Source organism: Sinohyriopsis cumingii, chromosome 4, assembly GCF_028554795.1.
Source record: "Sinohyriopsis cumingii isolate HCF-2022 chromosome 4, ASM2855479v2, whole genome shotgun sequence".
Classification (NCBI taxonomy): Eukaryota; Metazoa; Mollusca; class Bivalvia; order Unionida; family Unionidae; genus Sinohyriopsis; species Sinohyriopsis cumingii.
This window is the reverse complement of record NC_142964.1, coordinates 87,641,118-87,661,093: the sequence shown is the minus strand read 5'-3', so window position 1 is coordinate 87,661,093 and position 19,976 is coordinate 87,641,118. Positions and strand designations below refer to the sequence as shown.

The 19,976-nt window shown below is 39.5% G+C and overlaps 1 protein-coding gene across 1 annotated transcript in view; it reads right to left on the bottom strand.

Annotated features, from left to right (window-relative positions):
- The window catches only part of LOC149801611 (long-chain fatty acid transport protein 2-like), a 76,174-nt gene extending 57,035 nt beyond the window's left edge, over positions 1-19,139 (bottom strand). Inside the window, exons 1-3 of the mRNA XM_089955870.1 lie at positions 19,092-19,139; positions 9,600-9,893; positions 8,282-8,354 (exon numbers count right to left, since the gene is read on the bottom strand). Coding sequence (XP_089811996.1) covers positions 8,282-8,354; positions 9,600-9,887 — 361 coding nt within the window. The 5' untranslated portion in view covers positions 9,888-9,893; positions 19,092-19,139. The remainder of the gene's footprint in view (positions 1-8,281; positions 8,355-9,599; positions 9,894-19,091) is intronic.
- Between the last annotated feature and the right edge of the window lie 837 nt (positions 19,140-19,976).

Genomic DNA, 19,976 nt, shown 5'->3' with positions numbered 1-19,976 from the left:
GCAGAGAGAGCAGAGATAACAGCAGCAACAGCAGCAGCAGGAACCAGGCAGAGGTTTTGTTGACTGCCGTGTAGACAGGAAAGAGTTCTTCTCTTTCCGAAGAAGCAGACCCTATCCTGTGGGAAAGCCTGTCGCCGGACAGGGACGCAATCTTAGACCAGAAAAAGTTGCCAGAACTCTCCGTCCACAAAAAAACAGCCCTTTTCAGGGCTACCCCAATACTCTAGAAAAGAGATACTAATTCAATTGCCAACTGTATGTTAGCAAGTTAAAAAATAGAAGTGTGTCTATAAGCACTTCGTTTGTTTGACATTGTTATACGTGTGTCTACCAGCACTTCGTTTCCGTCAAATAGTATTTGTGTTTTTGTTTGTAGCTAGCGTTTGCAAGTAAAAAAGTGAATGAGTGTTTCTTTTATGTCCGCGCGTTCCATATGATTGATAATTATGATATGGGTATTGTTAATTTGGTGTCGGGGGGGATGTTTCCTTCACCTCCATTTTTCACAAATATAAAGAGAACGCTCGTGCGTTTGGCTACCCATTGTCAACGAGACAAATTAAAGAAGAGATGAGCAGGGTAAGCGAATTGCTTGAACTCCAAATGCACCTGGTGTATACAGACGCCTCCTGGACGAACTGGGCATGGAGGCAATCCAGGAAAGTGCCAGGATTGAAGAAGAAAAGGAGGAGAAGAAAAAGAAAGAAAAGGAGGAAAGGATCCTACCTCACCTCATGCTGAGACCATTGTGTGAGGTGAAGCCCGAGGTGAGGATGCCACAACAGCCAGTACCAGTACCACAGTCACGTCAACCACAGCCACAAGCTCTGCCACCAGTATCAAGAATCGTGATCCCCCAGACGGAAAACTGGGAAAATGAAATAAGGGGGCCACAGCATCCAAGAGTGTGGCATGGGAGAAGGGAACAAATCTTCACTATCCCTCAAACGGAAGAGTGGGATAGTGAAGCCACTCAACCCCCATCTGCGCTGCCAAGAACAACTGAGAATTGGAACAACGATTGGAGTCGTCGTTGTATCTGTGGTGCCAGGCCTGGGAGGTGTCACCATTAACCAGGTACATAGGGAGGTTTTAAAAATAACAGCCCTTCTCAAGGCTACCCAAATCTCTAGAAAAGAGAATATTCAAGTTGCCAATTTGCGTATGTGGAATAGTGTGATAATAAACACTCGCTCCTTTACTGATGTGATTGTGGGGTGGGGGATAGTAGAAAATGTGCTTGTAAGCGTTCGCGTACGTTTGTGTGGATAGTAAAGTGTGTGGTTATTTCTCCTTCCCGTGTGTGGATAGTATATATTGTGGTTTATTGATAGTATATTTTGGGTTAATAAGCATTCGCGTACGTTTGTGTGGATAGTAAAGTGTGTTTTTTTCTGCTTTCCGTGATTGTAGACATTGTTGCTTTTTGATAGCATATTTTGTGTGGATAGTAGATTTTGTGTGGATAGTAGATTTTGGGGTTTGTACGAGTTCGCGTACTTTTGTGTGGATAGTATATTTGGGGTTTGCTTTTTCCTCTTCCCCTATGTGTATATTAAATAATAGGTGAAGTGAGTGTAAAGGAAGTTTTCCTTCACGTCCGTGCTTCACACATATAAAGTGAAAGCGTTTGTCAGTCTGACTACCTCAGCGTTGACTAGTCAACAGATACGAAGATGGATTTATATAAAAACTTGAAAGAAAGTTGGTAATGGATGGTAGATGGAGCCTATGTGGTTGAAAAGCGTGAAGATGAATGGAAGTTTCACGGTAGCCTATACTTTGTGACCAGTCTGAAAGTAGCCAGAGATCTGGTAAAAGGCATGATAGAGGAGGAAGTGAAAAAATTAAGAGGCTTCATTCAGCCAACATATGTGAGAGTGGGAACATTGAAGGAGAAACTTTACTGTGTCATCAATGTCAGGTGCCTTTTAGAAGACATACTGAATTTGACAGAGTGGTCTTTTGTAAAGTGGGGGTTAAATAAACTAAAGAAAAATGAAGAAATGATGAAAAAGGTACTGAAAGAGGAGGTGAAGAAGATAAATGATAACTTGGATAAAAAAAAAGAAAGGACAAAGATAACAGGAAGAAAAAAGAGGAGTTTGAAAGTCTGAACAAAAACTGGATGAAAGTGCAGGAGAAGTTTATATCCATGGGACATCCTGATTGGATGACAGAGAAGGGAAAGAAGAAGAAGAAGAAGATGATGATGATGATGATGATGATGATGATGATGATGAAAGGAATTATTGAGAAAACGAGGAAATGGTAAAAGAACTGGAGAAAATAGAAGAAGAACCTAAATGTCCTTATCAGGACCGCTCATATGCCTCGAAAAGATTTGCTTTCTTGCCTAAATTATTTAGTCGGTGGTATAGTCGTTTATGTGATAGATTGATCTTCATCGATCTATGTCTGTATGTTGTATATGTTATATATGTCTATGTCCCGCCAAACGTTCTAGGATTTTTTCCTCCACTCTTTGGTCCCGATTGAGGTCAACTCTTTGCTACATTGTTACCAATCTTCAGTACCGTGACGTCACCTTACCTGTTCCATTCCTATTTTCCCCATATTAAACCCTATACAGCTCCAACCTTTTTTCGGTATAAATCTTGTCCCCAGGGATTTTTGTCCGTATATAGCTCTACGACCTTTAAAACTGGGATTTCCATTGCCCGTATACAGCCACCCCCCTTCACTACTAGCCTATAACGAGAGTTTCAAGACAGCCACTGGTGCAGTCACACTGAATGTCTAAATGGTACCATAAAGAATATATTTAGCATATAAAAGAAACCAAAAAAGCACGTTAATACAACCATCCATCTAGAAGCAACAGTAATAATAATATTTTCAAGATGGCCCCCAACTGTATCTCATAAAACGTCTTCTGGTCAAAAGCCCATCCCAAGATTACTTTTCATTCCGTGAGGGTGGGGGTGTTAGTAGTGATAAGATGGTCACTGTAGCTGCTATATTTAATATCAGATAGGCAACATTTTCATTGAAGACCAACTAGATGCCATGAGAAGTCTTCTGGTGAAAACCTCATGGTAAAATGATTTTCCATTCAGGAGGAGTAGTGATAACAAGGTTTCTGTGATGATCGCTGTAGCGGCCAGATTGGCATTAATTTTTAAACACTATTAGAAGTATTTTGGTGAAAACCCCATGCTCATACGACCATTTATTCAGGAGTAGTAACAATAACAAGAGTATCATGATGGACCCTGTGACATTCATATTAGGGACTAGATAGGCACGCTTTACAAGTAGAACCAACTCCCTCTCTCTCTCTCTCTCTCTCTCTCTCTCTCTCTGTGTGTGCAGATTCTAATACAAGTAAAGACAATAAGTCTTTTGTTTATGTGATAGGAAGGATATATTTAGCAGCATCATCAATCTTTGTTATTCATAAATAGAATGGAACAGCAATAGCTAGCGGTCTAGCAACTACTACAGCAATCAAATGTGCTGATCATGGTAGACAGCATCGAGGAATATCAAAGAAAATAAAGGAGATTAATGAAACAAGAGCAAAGATATTGAATTACTTGAATGAAAGACTGGGATAAAATGTCCGATGACAACCTGCATCATGCTTTTGACGACACAGGCTTTACACAACCTGCATCGTGCATTTGATGACACAGGCTTTACAAGCCCTGGAATATGCGTTTGATGACACATGCTTTTTAACACAACCTGCATCATGCGTTTGATGACGAAGGATTTACAAAACTGGGTTTATGCGTTTGGTGCCACAGGTTTAACACAACTTGGATTATACGTTTGACGACACAGGCGTTATAAAACCTGGATTAGGCATTTGATGACACACGATTTACTCAACCGGGATAATGCGTTTGATGACACAGGCTTTGCACAACTTGGACTATACTTTTTATGACAAAGGCTTTACACAACTTGGACTATACTTTTTATGACACAGGCTTTACACAACTTGAACTATACTTTTTATGACAAAGGCTTTACACCAACTTGGACTATACTTTTTATAACAAAGGCTTTACACAACTTGGACTATACTTTTTATGACACAGGCTTTACACAACTTGGACTATACTTTTTATGACAAAGGCTTTACACAACTTGGACTATACTTTTTATGACAAAGGCTTTACACAACTTGGACTATAATTTTTATGACACAGGCTTTACACAACTTGGACTATACTTTTTATGACAAAGGCTTTACACAACTTGGACTATACTTTTTATGACAAAGGCTTTACACAACTTGGACTATACTTTTTATGATAAAGGCTTTACACAACTTGGACTATACTTTTTATGACAAAGGCTTTACACAACTTGGACTACACTTTTTATGACAAAGGCTTTACACAACTTGGACTATAATTTTTATGACAAAGGCTTTACACAACTTGGACTATACTTTTTATGACAAAGGCTTTACACAACTTGGACTATACTCTTTATGACAAAGGCTTTACACAACTTGGACTATACTCTTTATGACAAAGGCTTTACACAACTTGGACTATACTTTTTATGACAAAGGCTTTACACAACTTGGACTATACTTTTTATGACAAAGGCTTTACACAACTTGGACTATACTTTTTATGACAAAGGCTTTACACAACTTGGACTATACTTTTTATGACAAAGGCTTTACACAACTTGGACTATACTTTTTATGACAAAGGCTTTACACAACTTGCATTGTACTTTTACTCCATGTGCATCTACTCATAAAACTACAAACTCCAAAAATAAAAGAAAATTTGAAAAGCCTAGAAAACGTAGACCTTTTAGCAGGTGTCTAAAGATTACACTGGTCAACAGTGAAATCATTACTGACTTGAAAAGGCTCTAATCTGTAGTATTTTGGTGTGCCGAACACGAATATAACCGTGAAAAATTTGTATTGGCTCTCGTTTTGAAGATATTCATATACCTCATTTTCTATGTTTCACTGTGTAAATTTCTCCAGTAGGACTGCAGCAACATCCGGAATAATGATGTAACATTGCATAATACCATCATGCTCACATCATCCACAGTTGATTGCATCATTTTCTGATGCAATGCAATACTAATGCCATGCGGCTGCTGAAGTAAGTTGACGTCAGCAGTGTACTATACATGTGTAGGCCTATTATACTAATGCCAGGCGGCTGCTGAAGCTGACGTAAGCAGTGTACTATATAAAGCCCAATCAGATAGGTTCAGCATTTAAAATATTTTAGATGTTGTGCGAGACAGTTCAAGCTACTGTTACATAAAACTTATTATTTTATCCATTTACGTACAATAAAGAACAGTAATGCCTCGAAAGTGTGTTAATACCGCGGACAATTTTTGCTATATTTGTGGGGAAGTGACATTTGCCAACCAGAAGAAAAGTATCAATTCTCAAGTGAAGAAGGCATATCATCTTTACTTCGGATGCAAGGTTGGTGACCAAGACAAGCCTTGGGCTCCGCATATATGCTGTGCTACATGTACAACACAGCTTTCACAGTGGTTGAATTGCAAAAGGTCATCAATGCCGTCTGCAGTCCCAATGGTGTGGAGAGAGCCAAGCAACCACCTAAATGACTGTTACTTCTGCTTGGTTCCTCCTCTTTCCGGCGGAATAACGAAGCGAAAGAAGTCGAGAATAGTCTACCCAAACATTCCGTCTGCATTGAGACCAGTTCCACATGGTGAGGGACTTCCTATTCCAGAACCTCCAGCAGAATATTCTCTTGATTCATCTGACGAAGACAAAGGTGAGTCGACCTGTTCTTCTCCTGGTCCATCAGCATGCAGTGATCCAGATTTTCACTGTGGTGCATCATCAACCCCACACAGAATAACACAGGAAGAACTAAATGACCTGATTTGTGATTTGGACTTATCAAAGAACAAGGCAGAATTGCTAGGATCAAGACTCCAACAATGGAATCTTCTAGAAGAAGATGTCACAATTACTGCATATCGAAAGCGCCACCAGCAATTGGAGCCTTTCTTCAGAAAGGAAAGTAATCTGATATTCTGTTCCGATATTGAGGGCCTCATGAATGCTTTAAAAATCACTCATGACCCACAAGAATGGAGACTATTTGTGGACTCTTCGAAACTGAGTCTCAAGGCTGTGCTTTTGCACAATGGAAACATTCTTCCATCTATTCCAGTAGCGTATGCTGTCCACATGAAAGAGACATACGATAACTTAAGGCAGCTACTGAATTCCATTGAGTATAACAAGTACAGCTGGCACCTCTGTGGTGATTTGAAGGTAGTTGCCCTTTTAATGGGACTGCAGCAAGGATATACAAAATACATGTGTTTCTTATGCGAGTGGGATAGCCGAGCAAGGGAAATGCACTACATGAGGAAGGAATGGACTCACAGGCAGAATGTAGCCATTGGAGAGAAGAATATCCAACACCCAGCTCTGGTTGAGGCTCAGAAAATCTTGCTACCACCCCTTCACATCAAACTAGGTTTGATGAAGAACTTCGTGAAAGCCATTGACCGGACTTTGCCAGCATTCCGATACCTGCATGAAAAATTCCCTCGACTCAGCGAAGCAAAGATTAAAGAGGGAGTTTTTGTGGGTCCTCAGATTCGAGAGCTTTTCAAAGATGACCGGTTCAACAACTTGCTGGAAGGTGACGTGAAACAAGCATGGAATACTTTTCGCCTAGTTTCTACAAACTTCCTCGGAAATGTTAGGGCAGAAAACTATAAGGAACTAGTAGAAGACATGTTGATGAAGTATAAGAAACTTGGCTGCAATATGTCTCTAAAGATTCACTTCCTTCATTCCCATTTGGATTTCTTTCCTAGCAACTGTGGTATTGTTAGTGATGAACACGGCGAACGTTTTCATCAAGATATCGCAACAATGGAACAAAGATACCAGGGAAAATGGTCCACTACAATGCTGGCTGACTACTGCTGGACACTCTCAGAGATGCTCCCGAACAGCTGTACAAGAGACAGGCGAAGAAATCTAAGATGTAGTCAATGACTTGATTTTTTATAGGTAGGCTATTACAGTTGACCTTTTACTATTGGAATGCATTTCGTTATGTAAACATTAATTTCTTGCAGATTACAAAAAAACTAGAGCCAATTTTGCAATTTGACTGTCATATTCGTGTTCAGCACATAAAAATTGATAAGAATTGACTAATTTTATTTCAGTAACATGACTTTTGTAAAAATTTGTTGTCCAGTGTTATGTAACATGACCACACACAGGGCCGGCGCCAGACCCGGCCAGACTATCTGGCGCCCTAGGCAAGGTTAGATTCTGGCGCCCCCCCCCCCCCGAAAATATTAATTTCAAAATTTATAAATAATACATTTTTTTAAAAAATGCGCCCCCTTGAAACCAGCGCCCTACGCGGCTGCCTAGTTTGCCTATATGGTAGCGCCGGCCCTGACCACACATACAATGCACTTATGATGAATGTTACGACTCAGTAAGGAATTGTAAATGATAGCTGAGAAAGTTACGTAACAGGGGCAGATAATGCATGAGATACTAGTACTGAAGCAATTGTGGAAAGATGAATCATCTAAAGATGACATATCTCACATGCCTATCGTTTATGTAAACACTCTACTGAACGTACCCTTTTATCTGTGTCTATCGTTTATGTAAACACTCTACTGAACGTACCCTTTTATCTGTGTCTATCGTTTATGTAAACACTCTACTGAACGTACCCTTTTATCTGTGTCTATCGTTTATGTAAACACTCTACTAGTTCTCTTTTATGTTGTTGTTGTTGTGGGGTTTAACGCCATTTTTCAGCACACGATAGGCTATACATGGCGGCCAGTATTAATGGTGGAGGAAGAACCCGGGAAAACCCCGGAAAGAACCACCGACCCACGAGAAGCTACTGGCAAGCTTTCTCACATACCCACATTAGCCGAATCCGAGACTCGAACCCACGCAAACAGAGGTGAGATTACTTGAATACACGCAACCATATATCCCTGAGTAACTGCAATTACACGATTTAACCTCTTTTTGGATCCCTTATGTAGAATACAAATGTTAGGAGCTCCTGCAGTAAATCAACTTGTAGACATCAAAACCTCTTCATTTACTATTCAGTGTTACGTTGTTTCGTCATAACAAGAACGTAGATTTAGCCTTGATACTATTTAATATGTGTTAAGTAAATCAATAAAGAATAGAACACGTGCCTTTTTCTATTTAGCAATATGAAATACGCACGTACGAACAAGAGAAAGAGAGAGCACATGACGGGATCATTACCTAGGTAACTCCAAATAAAAGCGGGCTCGTTGTAAATCATTAGAGCAACAGTATCGCCGGCCTTCAGTCCAATCTATAATATATAATGCACAGCAAATAAATGACTACAATATTCATAATTTACTCAACTGTTGGCGGTACCCAGTTCTAATATCAGTATTTTCGCATGTATTAAATGTTAAGTTTTAATTATCACAGGCGCGCGCGCGCGCGCGCACACACACACACACACACACACCTACATTAAATTCTAATTTTAACTCCTGTTGAACTTTACCCCGTTGCCTTGAATTTTACCGCATCCTTTTATATGCATCAAGTAAACACTTTAAGCATAGTTTATAATGTTTGAAACATCATTAGTGATGCATTGTTCTTGTCTGCAGACTAAACATAAGTTTACCGTAACAAAGACTGAACGCTTTAATTGTTTATTATGCCGCACGCAACACACGTGATTCTCTCTCTATATTTTTAAACCACGAGTTAAAATACATAGTTTTTGTACAATGAGCTGAAATATATCCGGTATTAACGTAGGAAAAGTACATTTTATATTTATTATATATAAAACTTGCTCCCTAATCGAAGTTTGGGAGATTAAGCTCACTCTTTGGCACAAGACGCTCTCACCCCCACCCCATTTTGATCAATTCATCTCACTTTCATAGACTGATCATATACATATACGTGACTAAAGTAAGCGGATGTGGTTGACCTAATCTGTCGTGATAAACTATTTGACACTGAAAACAAATAAATTCAAATTCAGCAATGCATCACAGTGGGTTTGTCGTTGTTATCAAGGAACTAAAAATAAATAAATTCGGATAGACGCGAACGGCGTCTGGTCAAATTTCTTTATCAAAGATTAATTTCCATGTCTGAAATGTAAGGCAGTTTTTACTTGTTTGTTTTTCAAAAGGTAAACACACAATTGCCATCGTTGAAGCTGATATGTCTATGTTTAAGTATTATTTTAACGCATATGGGACAATAAATACAAGCAGGACCCAGAATATCTGAGTGTCGTAGTAGCGTCTTGTGGGACGCGATAGCTAAGTTGGTAGAGCGTCTGACTCGTAATCCAAGAGTCGGGGGTTTAACGCCGGACCAAGCCGGATGTGTCGTTTGTAAAGGCACTTAAAATCTCATTAACTCGGCATAATATAGCCAATAATATGCCAGATGTGTCTTCAGACCAACACCACCAACAACCCCAAAACCCCCACAAAAACAAAAACAAAGTAGTGTTTTAAGTAACATATAACCACCTATTGGTTGTACTTTAAGTATCGAAAACCTTAAGGATAAATACCTGTAGAGCGGACCGTGCCACTCGGTTACTCTGTTCATTCATATCTCTATATGTGTAAGAGCGGTCCTGGAACCTGATGAAGATTTTATCGGGACATTCCAGAACTCTCTCCTCGAAAACATCGATCAAGAAAAGTCCATTCTGCATTAGCTTTCCTGTCGCACTTAGCAACTTCAAGAGGCTTCGTATATAGATCACATCATAAAAGACCCAGGGGAAGAAGACTTTCAAGCTGATATACACTGCGACGAAGAGACCAAGCAACGAACCCAGTATCTCTAACAACATATTGTCCTGAAAAATACAATAAATTAATCATGTGCTCAAGAATACACATTTGCAAGAGATTATATGAATATATATATATATATATATATATATATATATATATATATATATATATATATATATATATATATATATATATATATATATATATATATATATATATATATATATATATATATAATAAATTAGAACTCTGCAGATAGGGATCATGCTCCTGTGAGTAACCAAATGCCGATTTGGCCCAATTTCTCACCACAGTATGCTAAGTCACCGAGCAGCAACTTTGGTAAACTGCGGTTCGGCTGCACTTTCTTTATTCTTGTACCAACGTTCGGATCAGAAACGTTTTTGCGTGGTGAGAAGGCGGGTCTCGGTTGGCCTCTGGCGGTCATTGTAACATAGCAATCACAGTTTGATACCTTTGATACAATGATAAAATGTCAAGTAAAAACCCGATAAAGGCCTATGAAAAGATAATGAATTTTAATATACAGTCAATGAGGAGTCGAAAAATACTAGAATATAGGTTAGGCTCATATAAAAAAACATAACAAGCCGAGTCTCCGTCCCCGTAGAAAATGAGCGAGATCATGGGTAGTAAGTGGCTGACCACGAAATCCCCAAATTAGAGATTCAGGTTTCTATGATATACCATCATAAACCATGGGTCATAAAGGAACTCCGACGTGCACTCGGATGCCACTGCGGAAAGAAATGCTTAAACGTTCAGGTTCCGTTCACGCCCTGAGAAAACGAGACGAGATCTGACTCTTGACATGCCAGAAGGCACGCTCGCCGTTCATCACATATGCGCATATCCACCAACCTCCACTCTAGAGCAAGAGCATGTCTCTGTCTAAACTACCAGCCAACCATTTAGAGAGACACCATTCCATACATAGCCACACACACACACACACACACACACACACACACACATCTGCTCTAGCGGACAACCAAGAGCAAGCAGAGTCAAGTTTCCATTTAGAGATTGGTAGCGCACAATAACATAAGTTTCCATTTAGAGATTGGTAGTGCACAGTAACATACTGTCTACCCTAGTTGTGCAAAGCATAGAGCGAATGAACGCCCTGTTCAGGGAAGGACTGATTAGTGAGAGCATATCCAATGATATGCTGGAGGCTGTAGTGATTGCACAAGCACGACAGCCAACCAAAGAATCGACGATCCAGATTAAAGACCGCCAAGGAAGCAACTCAGTCAATCTACCCACTCTCGTATAGAAAGACGGTCGTCCTGGAAAGGATAAAATCGTCATCGCTCATCAAGCTGTGATACCATGAGGTCACTTTCTAGAAGTTGACCTCACTAAGTTACTCAAGACCATGACCCCCGGATTGATCAACATCCTGACCCCGGCGATCGGAAGGAAAGGTGTCAAGTTTAACGCTAGCGTTAACGCACAACTAGAAAAGGCTATATCAGAAAGGGAAGCTATCTCCGTACCGTCCTTCTTATCGGGCGGCCGAGCAGAAGTGGCGCTTTTGGCTGATGACTTTCATAAGCTGATTTTTAACTCTGCGTTTCACAGTGCCGTTCGTTTTGAGGTAGAGGGCATACAAGACACGCACACAAGTGGATTCACAAAAGGGAAGTCATCAACGTAGAAACTAATGGTTGTACTGAATGGGCCATCCTTTCTGTCCACTATCTTACTGATGACCACCACCCCAAGACTTGCAGCAAGTACATAAAATATTAGGGTCAAATTTGAGAAGCTTACGTTTCCAGTAACGATATCATACATCACAATGCTTGAGAACCTTAACTCTTCCACTGTTGTTAACGTCTTTCGATAGGACAATGCGCTTTATCCATAGACATCTCCAATATCAAGTGAAGAACAAGACCGCTAACCTTCTAGTATTGACCAATCATGATAGATAACACTACATACGGACCAAGTATCTTTCCTAGATGGTATATATTGCAGTAGGAACAACATAAAATGCTGATGTGCCGATGCCTAAACGCCTTTTAACGACCTTCTCAAGAGACAGTGTTTGCTCAATACCACAAAAGATCTTTCTACCAGAACATGGAACTAACAAGCCTTACTTAAATCACCTCTTTATCAGATGGCCGTACAATACGTTATATATAATGACCTCTAGGCCCTTAACGTGCTAGTAAAAGATAAGAGGTCGATTCCACCTACAGAAATAACTATAAACCAGATCTCCCGTAATATACAGAGGGAAAGACGCGATAATCCAACTTCTAAAACGTCTTCAAAAAATAAATGGTAATCCCCGAGAGGAATTAGCCCAGACTTCTTTCTCTTTGGTGATGATTCCCGTCAACACCGCTGAGTGTTAAGTGACACGTATACGCAGGCAGACATATATTGGACGTAGCGATAGTTCTGTCCCAGTATCATATGCAGGTTAAACAAATATCTCACGAATACGAAGACATCTACATCCTCGACCAAGCCTAAATGTCTGCATGGAGACCGAATAATTTGTCGAAATTTTCAGATATACGACAAATGACGCATCAGATATTTATTATTATGGGGGGGGGTGTTCAAGAATAAATATGTGAATGGTGGAGTAATGATGAACAGACTAACTAACAAATACGATTAAAATCTGAAACTGGAGAACTGTGAATAGCACAAGGAACATCAATATCATTTACCTAAAGTGTGCTAAACGATATCATATACAGATGGACGTTTGCCAAGAAAACAAATGCGTATGCATAATCAATTGCTGGATGGACAAACGGAAAATATACTGAAACCGAAGAGCTGCGAATAGCAAAAGACACATGTGGACAATTAATTCAACATGTTTAGTACTATTTATATAAATATATTGAACAGTTTTGAACTGATGCTCTGAAAACTAAGGTGCAAATGAATCAAGATGGATGAAAATTTAAAAAATACTGAAATAGTCAAATTTTGTCTAGCAAAGAGGACATATTCAAAACTAATCGAATTCTGTATACCAAATTTCATAGAGATATATTCGATGTTTTTGAAGCTTTCTCAAAAATTGAAGTGTATGCATGCACATATGTACGTGTATTGGCTTTAACAACACATCAACTCAATCCTAGCTTTTTTGTGCTAAGATGTACTCTATCCTGCGAGGAGACAGTGCAGAGTTCCAAAAGACCAAGAATTAAGCGAGACCGTCGCTCAAGGCTGCTCTACAGCATAAGCTATATATCAGGAGCCTCGCACAGAGAATGAATTTTTTCCACACCAACGCAGACATACATACAAAAATCCACAGATAGGGGTGTACAGCCTGACCAAGACAAGCCACTCCAAGCCGAACACCAATACGTGGATCGCTCTTGAAACGATCACGACCCGAACCTTTGGTTACGTCCAAACACAGGTGGAGACCTACATATAGTTTTGAGAGTTATGAGCTCCTACTCAAGGCTTAAGCATTTGAGATTGAGGTGCCAACACAAGGAGCCATGACAAAGTCGGAATGCAGACGATTCACCATCATTGGATGAAGGTTTTTCTCACTGATTCTCCTGCGAGTGGGAGGCAACAGATCTGCAACATGCAGGGTATGGTTGTTCTGAATGTTAAAGCCACATACTTCAAATCTCCGCGATAGGCAGGCGTATACCGTGTGATCTCAAACTTGACTTAGCTGGAGGAAAATACTCTTGGCAGAAAACTTGGTATCTTCCGGTACGACCTTCAGCTCCTCTTGCACGAATCCACAACGAGTCGGTCGATCACCCACCCAATCGGGGGACATGTCGAGGTGATATATGACGAGTTGGGCAGGAATTTTCAATCGGTCGAATATAACGTACATATCCAGAAATCACAACGATCCCTTGTTACGGAATGTCCCGCCTTCCAGCTCATCAGACGCGTACAAATACCCTACCACGACCAGCACATTGATGGGCTGCCTGGGTGTCATTCATTGGCACGACACATGTGGAGTCCGGCTGGAGTCAAACTGCCGTGTTGCAGCAAGTCGGTTGAACTTATAGTTCACAAAGCAATAGTTCCTAGGTGAACTGATGCCCCAATAGCCGTTCTGCCATGGATTGCTTAAATTGTTCCACATACCACTTGGCCCGTATGCGGACGCCACGCCTGACCAGAAGGCATGGCCTCACGTGCCGACGATGATATGAAAACGAACACACCCAGGGAAGGGCTTCCGGTTCTCGCCGCCTAGAATATATAAAGGCTTTGGAAAAGGTGAACGAGGCCATGCATTACAAGACGCGTAAAGTAAATGTTGATTGTCACTGGAAACGTCGTCTCAAGGTTTTGAATGGTTCGATATAGTTATCAACCTCGTCACAAATGAAGGTAAGGTCTTCGTCGCCATAGGAATCCTTCCCCACGCTGTCTTCCTGCCTACGCTTCATGCTGTCGATGACCTTATCCCACAGACCTCACGCGTCTCTAATTGGTGTGTCACCCTGTCACCTACCTGATGTTATGGTACCATGACCGCTAAGCTCTACCTCGACTCACCTACCCCCCACTTCAACCCATCAATCAAAGGCTCAAAGGTTATAACATAAATTTTGTTGCTTAACTAAGCATAATATCTTGCATAGTGGGACCAAATTGCAATTTCCCAGCGTTGATGCTCCTTCACTTATAATGTGAAGTGGGCCCAAACCGACCTCTTCCTGCTACCCCTTGTGCATTACACAGTTACTCGTAACCCTCTTCCGCCGCCGTAAAAGGAAAGTCCACAATCCATCATGCACTACTTGCTCATTGTGTACACCTAATTATTTCAAATGTCAATCTGTTCCAAAACTAGCGATATAGTAGGACGATACATGCTTCATTACAAGCGGATGCACTTGACCTCGCACATACGCACGCACAAACGCGTGATGATCATTATGTAGGCTGTGGAAAACTAGGATTTAGATTTAAATTGAATTTTGGACTGAAACCACCTCATTGTTGGGCCATGTTATGCTGTATATCCAGGAACAACAATTTCGCGGGCTGCTGTGTATCGCATGCCAGGCCAGCGTACATTGTAAACACCTGACGCAGATTCAGCGCTGTATGTAAGTATGGTCACTGTGATCTGCTCTTTAGGAAAACTGGAAAGGCATTGAACTTCTCAATTTTTCACTCAGCATGCTATGAGGTCATACGTGTAACATTGTTCAGAAATAAAAATGATTGCAAACATTCCGATACTAACCTAATTTATGTCAATTAACTTATATTTAATAGCATTACGTTGCACTTCTAGAAAAAAAAACTTAATATTTCGTTTCTGAACTGGCAAAAGTTTCCAACAACAAGCCCTTGACAAAAAGATAATAATTAAATATAATCACATCTGTTGGAGATGTCTGTGATCCCTAACGATGAATGCATTTCGCCCACCTCGAGTACTATGCATACAATAGTTTCTCAGAACTGGACTTACACGCAACTTAACGTTGACGCCGTCGCATCTAATAAAGACAACGCCGCCAACACCAGAGGAAACAAGTGTTACTAACGGACGGACGGACTGAGGGTTTCACAGTATTCTCAACGTTAATACGTGAGTAGTTGTCGATCTTATGTAGGTAGGCACAGACTATTGTAAATAACGAAAATAGTAAAATAAACAGGAAAATTACATAAACATATGATAAAACAACAGATATTGCTTCTGAAATGGTAATGTGAATGTCACGTTTGCTCTGCCCCAGTTAGTAAGTCGTGTACAAGCTAAGGTATTATTACAAACCAAGGTTTGATGTCGAAACATTGCCTCAGGATAGAGTTAATTTCTTACGCAACGTTACCATGACCAGAGAGAAGACCCGACATCTTGGATCGGCACAAGCGTTAGATCAAGCGACTTCACATCTATGTGTTACAGCTTAGTCCTAAGATTAGATGAACCCGCGATGGAACGGAGCGTGTTCTAAATCCGTCCCCACGTGGACAGACAGTAAGAAGTAAATTGTCCGCTAAGTTTGATTGGATCGGGTCAAAGCGACATCCAATCGAAATTGAGACGAAGGGTGTGATAAAAATTTCGATCCGAATTATAACTTTTAACTAAAAAGAAAATTTTTAGTCTTGCCTAGGAAGATTGCTGCGCAATATAGGATTACTCTGAGGAAACCACTCGTAATTTGGCGGTAAAACTTAGAAGATTCTTCGGAAGTACAAAGCTCCGTAAGGGTCAGTAAGTTATTTGCTCGAATGTTTTTCAGAATATTACGGCATTGTAATTGTAATTATGTCTAGTATGTATACTTAATTACTAGGATCGTTTAGTACGTATAATTACCTTTGTAGTGTTCATTTACAGGTGTATTTGAGTATTATGTAGAGAATTATGTAGATTGTTAGCTAGTGGTCAGAATTAATTTTGTAATTCGCTATTAGGTTACTTAGTAGTAAACTAGTGAATTTATTAATGTGATATGTTAGAATTTATGCATGCCTGAATTGTGAATTCGGAAAGTGGTTGAAGTTTGTAACATTAGTTAATATGGATGTATGGATATATCAAAGCATGGATATTTGAATATTTGTGTACTCTGTATGAGTTGTAATGTAAAGAAATGCGTCTTATTGCTGTGATATGGTTTAGTATAATGGGATTAGGAATATGTACTGATGTGACGCAATTTATTGATGTATGTATGAGAAGTAATTGATACCGTGCTTTTATTACGACGTTGTTTTACCATACAAGAACGTATGAGTATTTCGATATGAATGAATGCGTGACCGAAGAAATTTAATAGCCGTTATTTGATGATAGGCTGGGTGTAGTGTGAGATGACAGGACTAAGGAAAATATTGTACCATCCTTGTGTTTTCACATGAAGCTTTTTGGGGGGTAGTACTTCCGGTTCATTTAAGTCCCGAGTCTCTAAGAGGAGAGACGGAAGTGAGACTAGCAGAGCAGTCGGAGTCGAAAAGCCTAATCGGTGGATAGAGAGTCGAGGAGGAGGAGGAAAAAGAGTCGAGGAGGAGAAAGTGGAGAAGGAGGAGGAATATAGAAAAGTCGAGGATGAAAAGGAATTTGGAGAAAGTCGGGATGAAGAGAAGAAGGAATAGGAGAAATAGGAGAGAAGAATACACAGATGAGTAGAATACAAGGACAGGTGGAAAGCTATTTCACACTACTAATCAAATGATGCAACAGGTTATCACAGGGTCGAGCGGAAGGAGAGTACTTGGGAAATTTGAAGCACTTGACTATTGAAATGTTATTAAATTGTTATTCGTTGAATTTCACTCTTTTGTATATTCAGTCATTTAACCGTCGGCATTGCTGACTGTGGGCTCGGAGCTTTACATCTATCTTTCACTAATTTAAGTCTCCACAAAAAAATCGGGCCTGGGTGGGACTTCTACAATAATTTAAATTGAATATTTGGAGCACCCCACCCCAACCATAACACACCTACCACAGTGGTGGCAAAACAACCCGTCACGCCACAGTGAATGATATGATCTAGCAGGTTCTAGTGAGCTTGACTCGTTTGATTGTTTTTATATTCTGCGGAGTTTGTTTGTTTGTTGTTTTGTTTTGTTTTTGTGGGGTTGGGGGGGGGGTGTTTTTCGCCTTGCATTACGGTCCTAAAGTAATAATAACTCTATCGATTGTTTCTAGTGAACAGTTATTTTTACGCTAACTCACGCGACGACACAAAAATAGTTTTAAAAAATTATAGCACACTTATATAGGGATACGACAACGCTAAAATAAAAGTACAGAAATGATATGGTATTTTAAGTGAATATTATTTTCTTTTACAGCAAAACGTTTGTAAAAGAAATATGTGATTGATGGCGGGAAAAAAAGAAATTCATACATATGAACATTTTGCAAAAATGTGTAGTACTCGTTGACCCTAAGGTTAGAACTAGAACAAAACGAGGAGGCTTTCAGCCATCCTCTCTGTGAGCATGAGTGTGTTTCTGTTGTCTAGTAACTCCTCCTACACCGTTAAATAAAGAAACATTCTATTTTGAATTCTGAAATGTGATTGTAGTTGGATATAATTGTGCACGCCATTAAGAGTTATAAGCGGGGGGGGGGGTGCAGACGAGCGAACGCGTGGGGGGTAAGTGGGGATATGGCATGAGTAGACGAATAAACCTGCCTTTTTGGGAAATTTATCCTTTACATCTAATTTACATTGACTATTGTGAATGAACATTCTTTTCAACGGAAACCTATTGTACTGAGCACTTCATGTGTATACAGTGAAGGGCTGATACGCAAGTAGGTAGAGAACCACATTAACATCTTAACTGTATATCCGTTTAGGAGTGCAAATGAAATATAAACTTATCTGACAAGCTACAATAATGCTGACCCCCCCCCCCCCATGTAGCATCCGCATGAATAGCAGTTATTAGTGCAGTTGTAACATTCGTGTTCTTTTTTGATATAGGTATCCCTTTATTCCATTAAGACTAGGATGCAAATATGGTCTCTATCCGTGAGATTCATAACTAAATATTTGAATTCGTAACAGAAACGTTTTATGTGCTAAAAATAATGTTTTATTTTTGTGAGAAAATATACTTACCGCTACATCTACGTATCTCGTACTGTTTTGAAGAGGCTAAAGTCAGTGTACTATATTTCTGACAACTTGTTTAGGTTTAAAAGAGGTGATAGTGTGTGAATGGAATTAAAATATATAGGCTTTTCGGTGAATCGTATGAAAAACAAAACAGTGAAACTAATTCAGCGCCTCGTATATTACGTTGTGTCAACACAAAATGTAACACGTCCTGGAAGAGACTCTCGTGTATTGTACATGTTAGTAAAAATGTATCTTAGTTTAATTTACAGTAGATACACTGTTTACAAAGAACGAACGGTCCCTGTCTGCAAGAGAGAACTTTCATTGTTTGTCGTCTGCTTCAATCGACTGAAGGCACTTTGACATGTATGTTCTAAATATTCATACTTACTATGTTGAATGAACGTGAGTTACCTATATTTAAAAATAAAGCATTCTAGATAGGAATTTGTTTCTCTTATACAGACAAAGGTTAAACACTCTTCAAACCGGGTACTTATTAGTTCCCGTACCGACATGATGACCTCGTTTTCCCTATGCAAAATTAGTGTAGAGGAATACACTTCATATTGTATCTAGCTGATAAATAAACTCGAAATCACAATATGTGACAATCCTTCGTCCCCCAACCCCGGTTTCTTGGACTAAACTGACCTGATAACTGGAGAGACTATCGTTAGTTGGGGTACATATAGCAGCATTCCACAGACCCAACAAACCCTACAAACAAAACTTACCTGTTATAAGCTTTGAATGGTACCACCAATAATCGTCTAACCTCCAGTCACAAAACAACGTTAACTCACCTAGAGCATTAGATATTATATCCACCGTACGTCATGCCCTATTGGCTAGCAAAAAAGACATACATTCAGTAAAGGAAAGATGGCGTCCAGACATGCTTTCCTTGGTCTACAATCTGTGAGAATTTACTCACTGTTGTATGCGAGGTTAAGATGCAATTAATAAAGTGACGTAGACAGAAACGCCGTTATTTCTCAAAATATTATGTGTATGTTTTTGTTGTGTATGTTTGTTTGTTTGCATTACTCAAAATATTATATGTACGTTGTTGTGAGTGTGTGTGTTTGCATTAATCAAAATAATTGTATGTTGTTGTTGTTTTGTCTGCATTACTAAAAATATTACATATACGTTGTTTTGGTTTGGTTTTTCTTGTATTGAAGCTTTTTTTGGAAGGGGGCGTGTAATTTTCGATAAAGGATCTAAAGGTGTTTCGATTTCAAATTCTTAAATCTTCATTATTTTTCAAAATCAAAATAAATGACGATGTTCTGAGAAATAAAATAGTGTTTTAATTATGTTATAAAATGAATCGCACATACATACACGTTGACTGTTATTGTCAAACTAGATATAAGTTAAACATCGTCCCAAGCCACGGGCGATATATTCAAAGAAAAAAACATTATCACGCGTGCCCACTTGTATAGTGATTTCCCGGTTTCTCGTAAATATGCATAAACATGCTTAACCAGCAGGAATTAAAAAAAAAACAAAAAAAAACAAAACAAATTG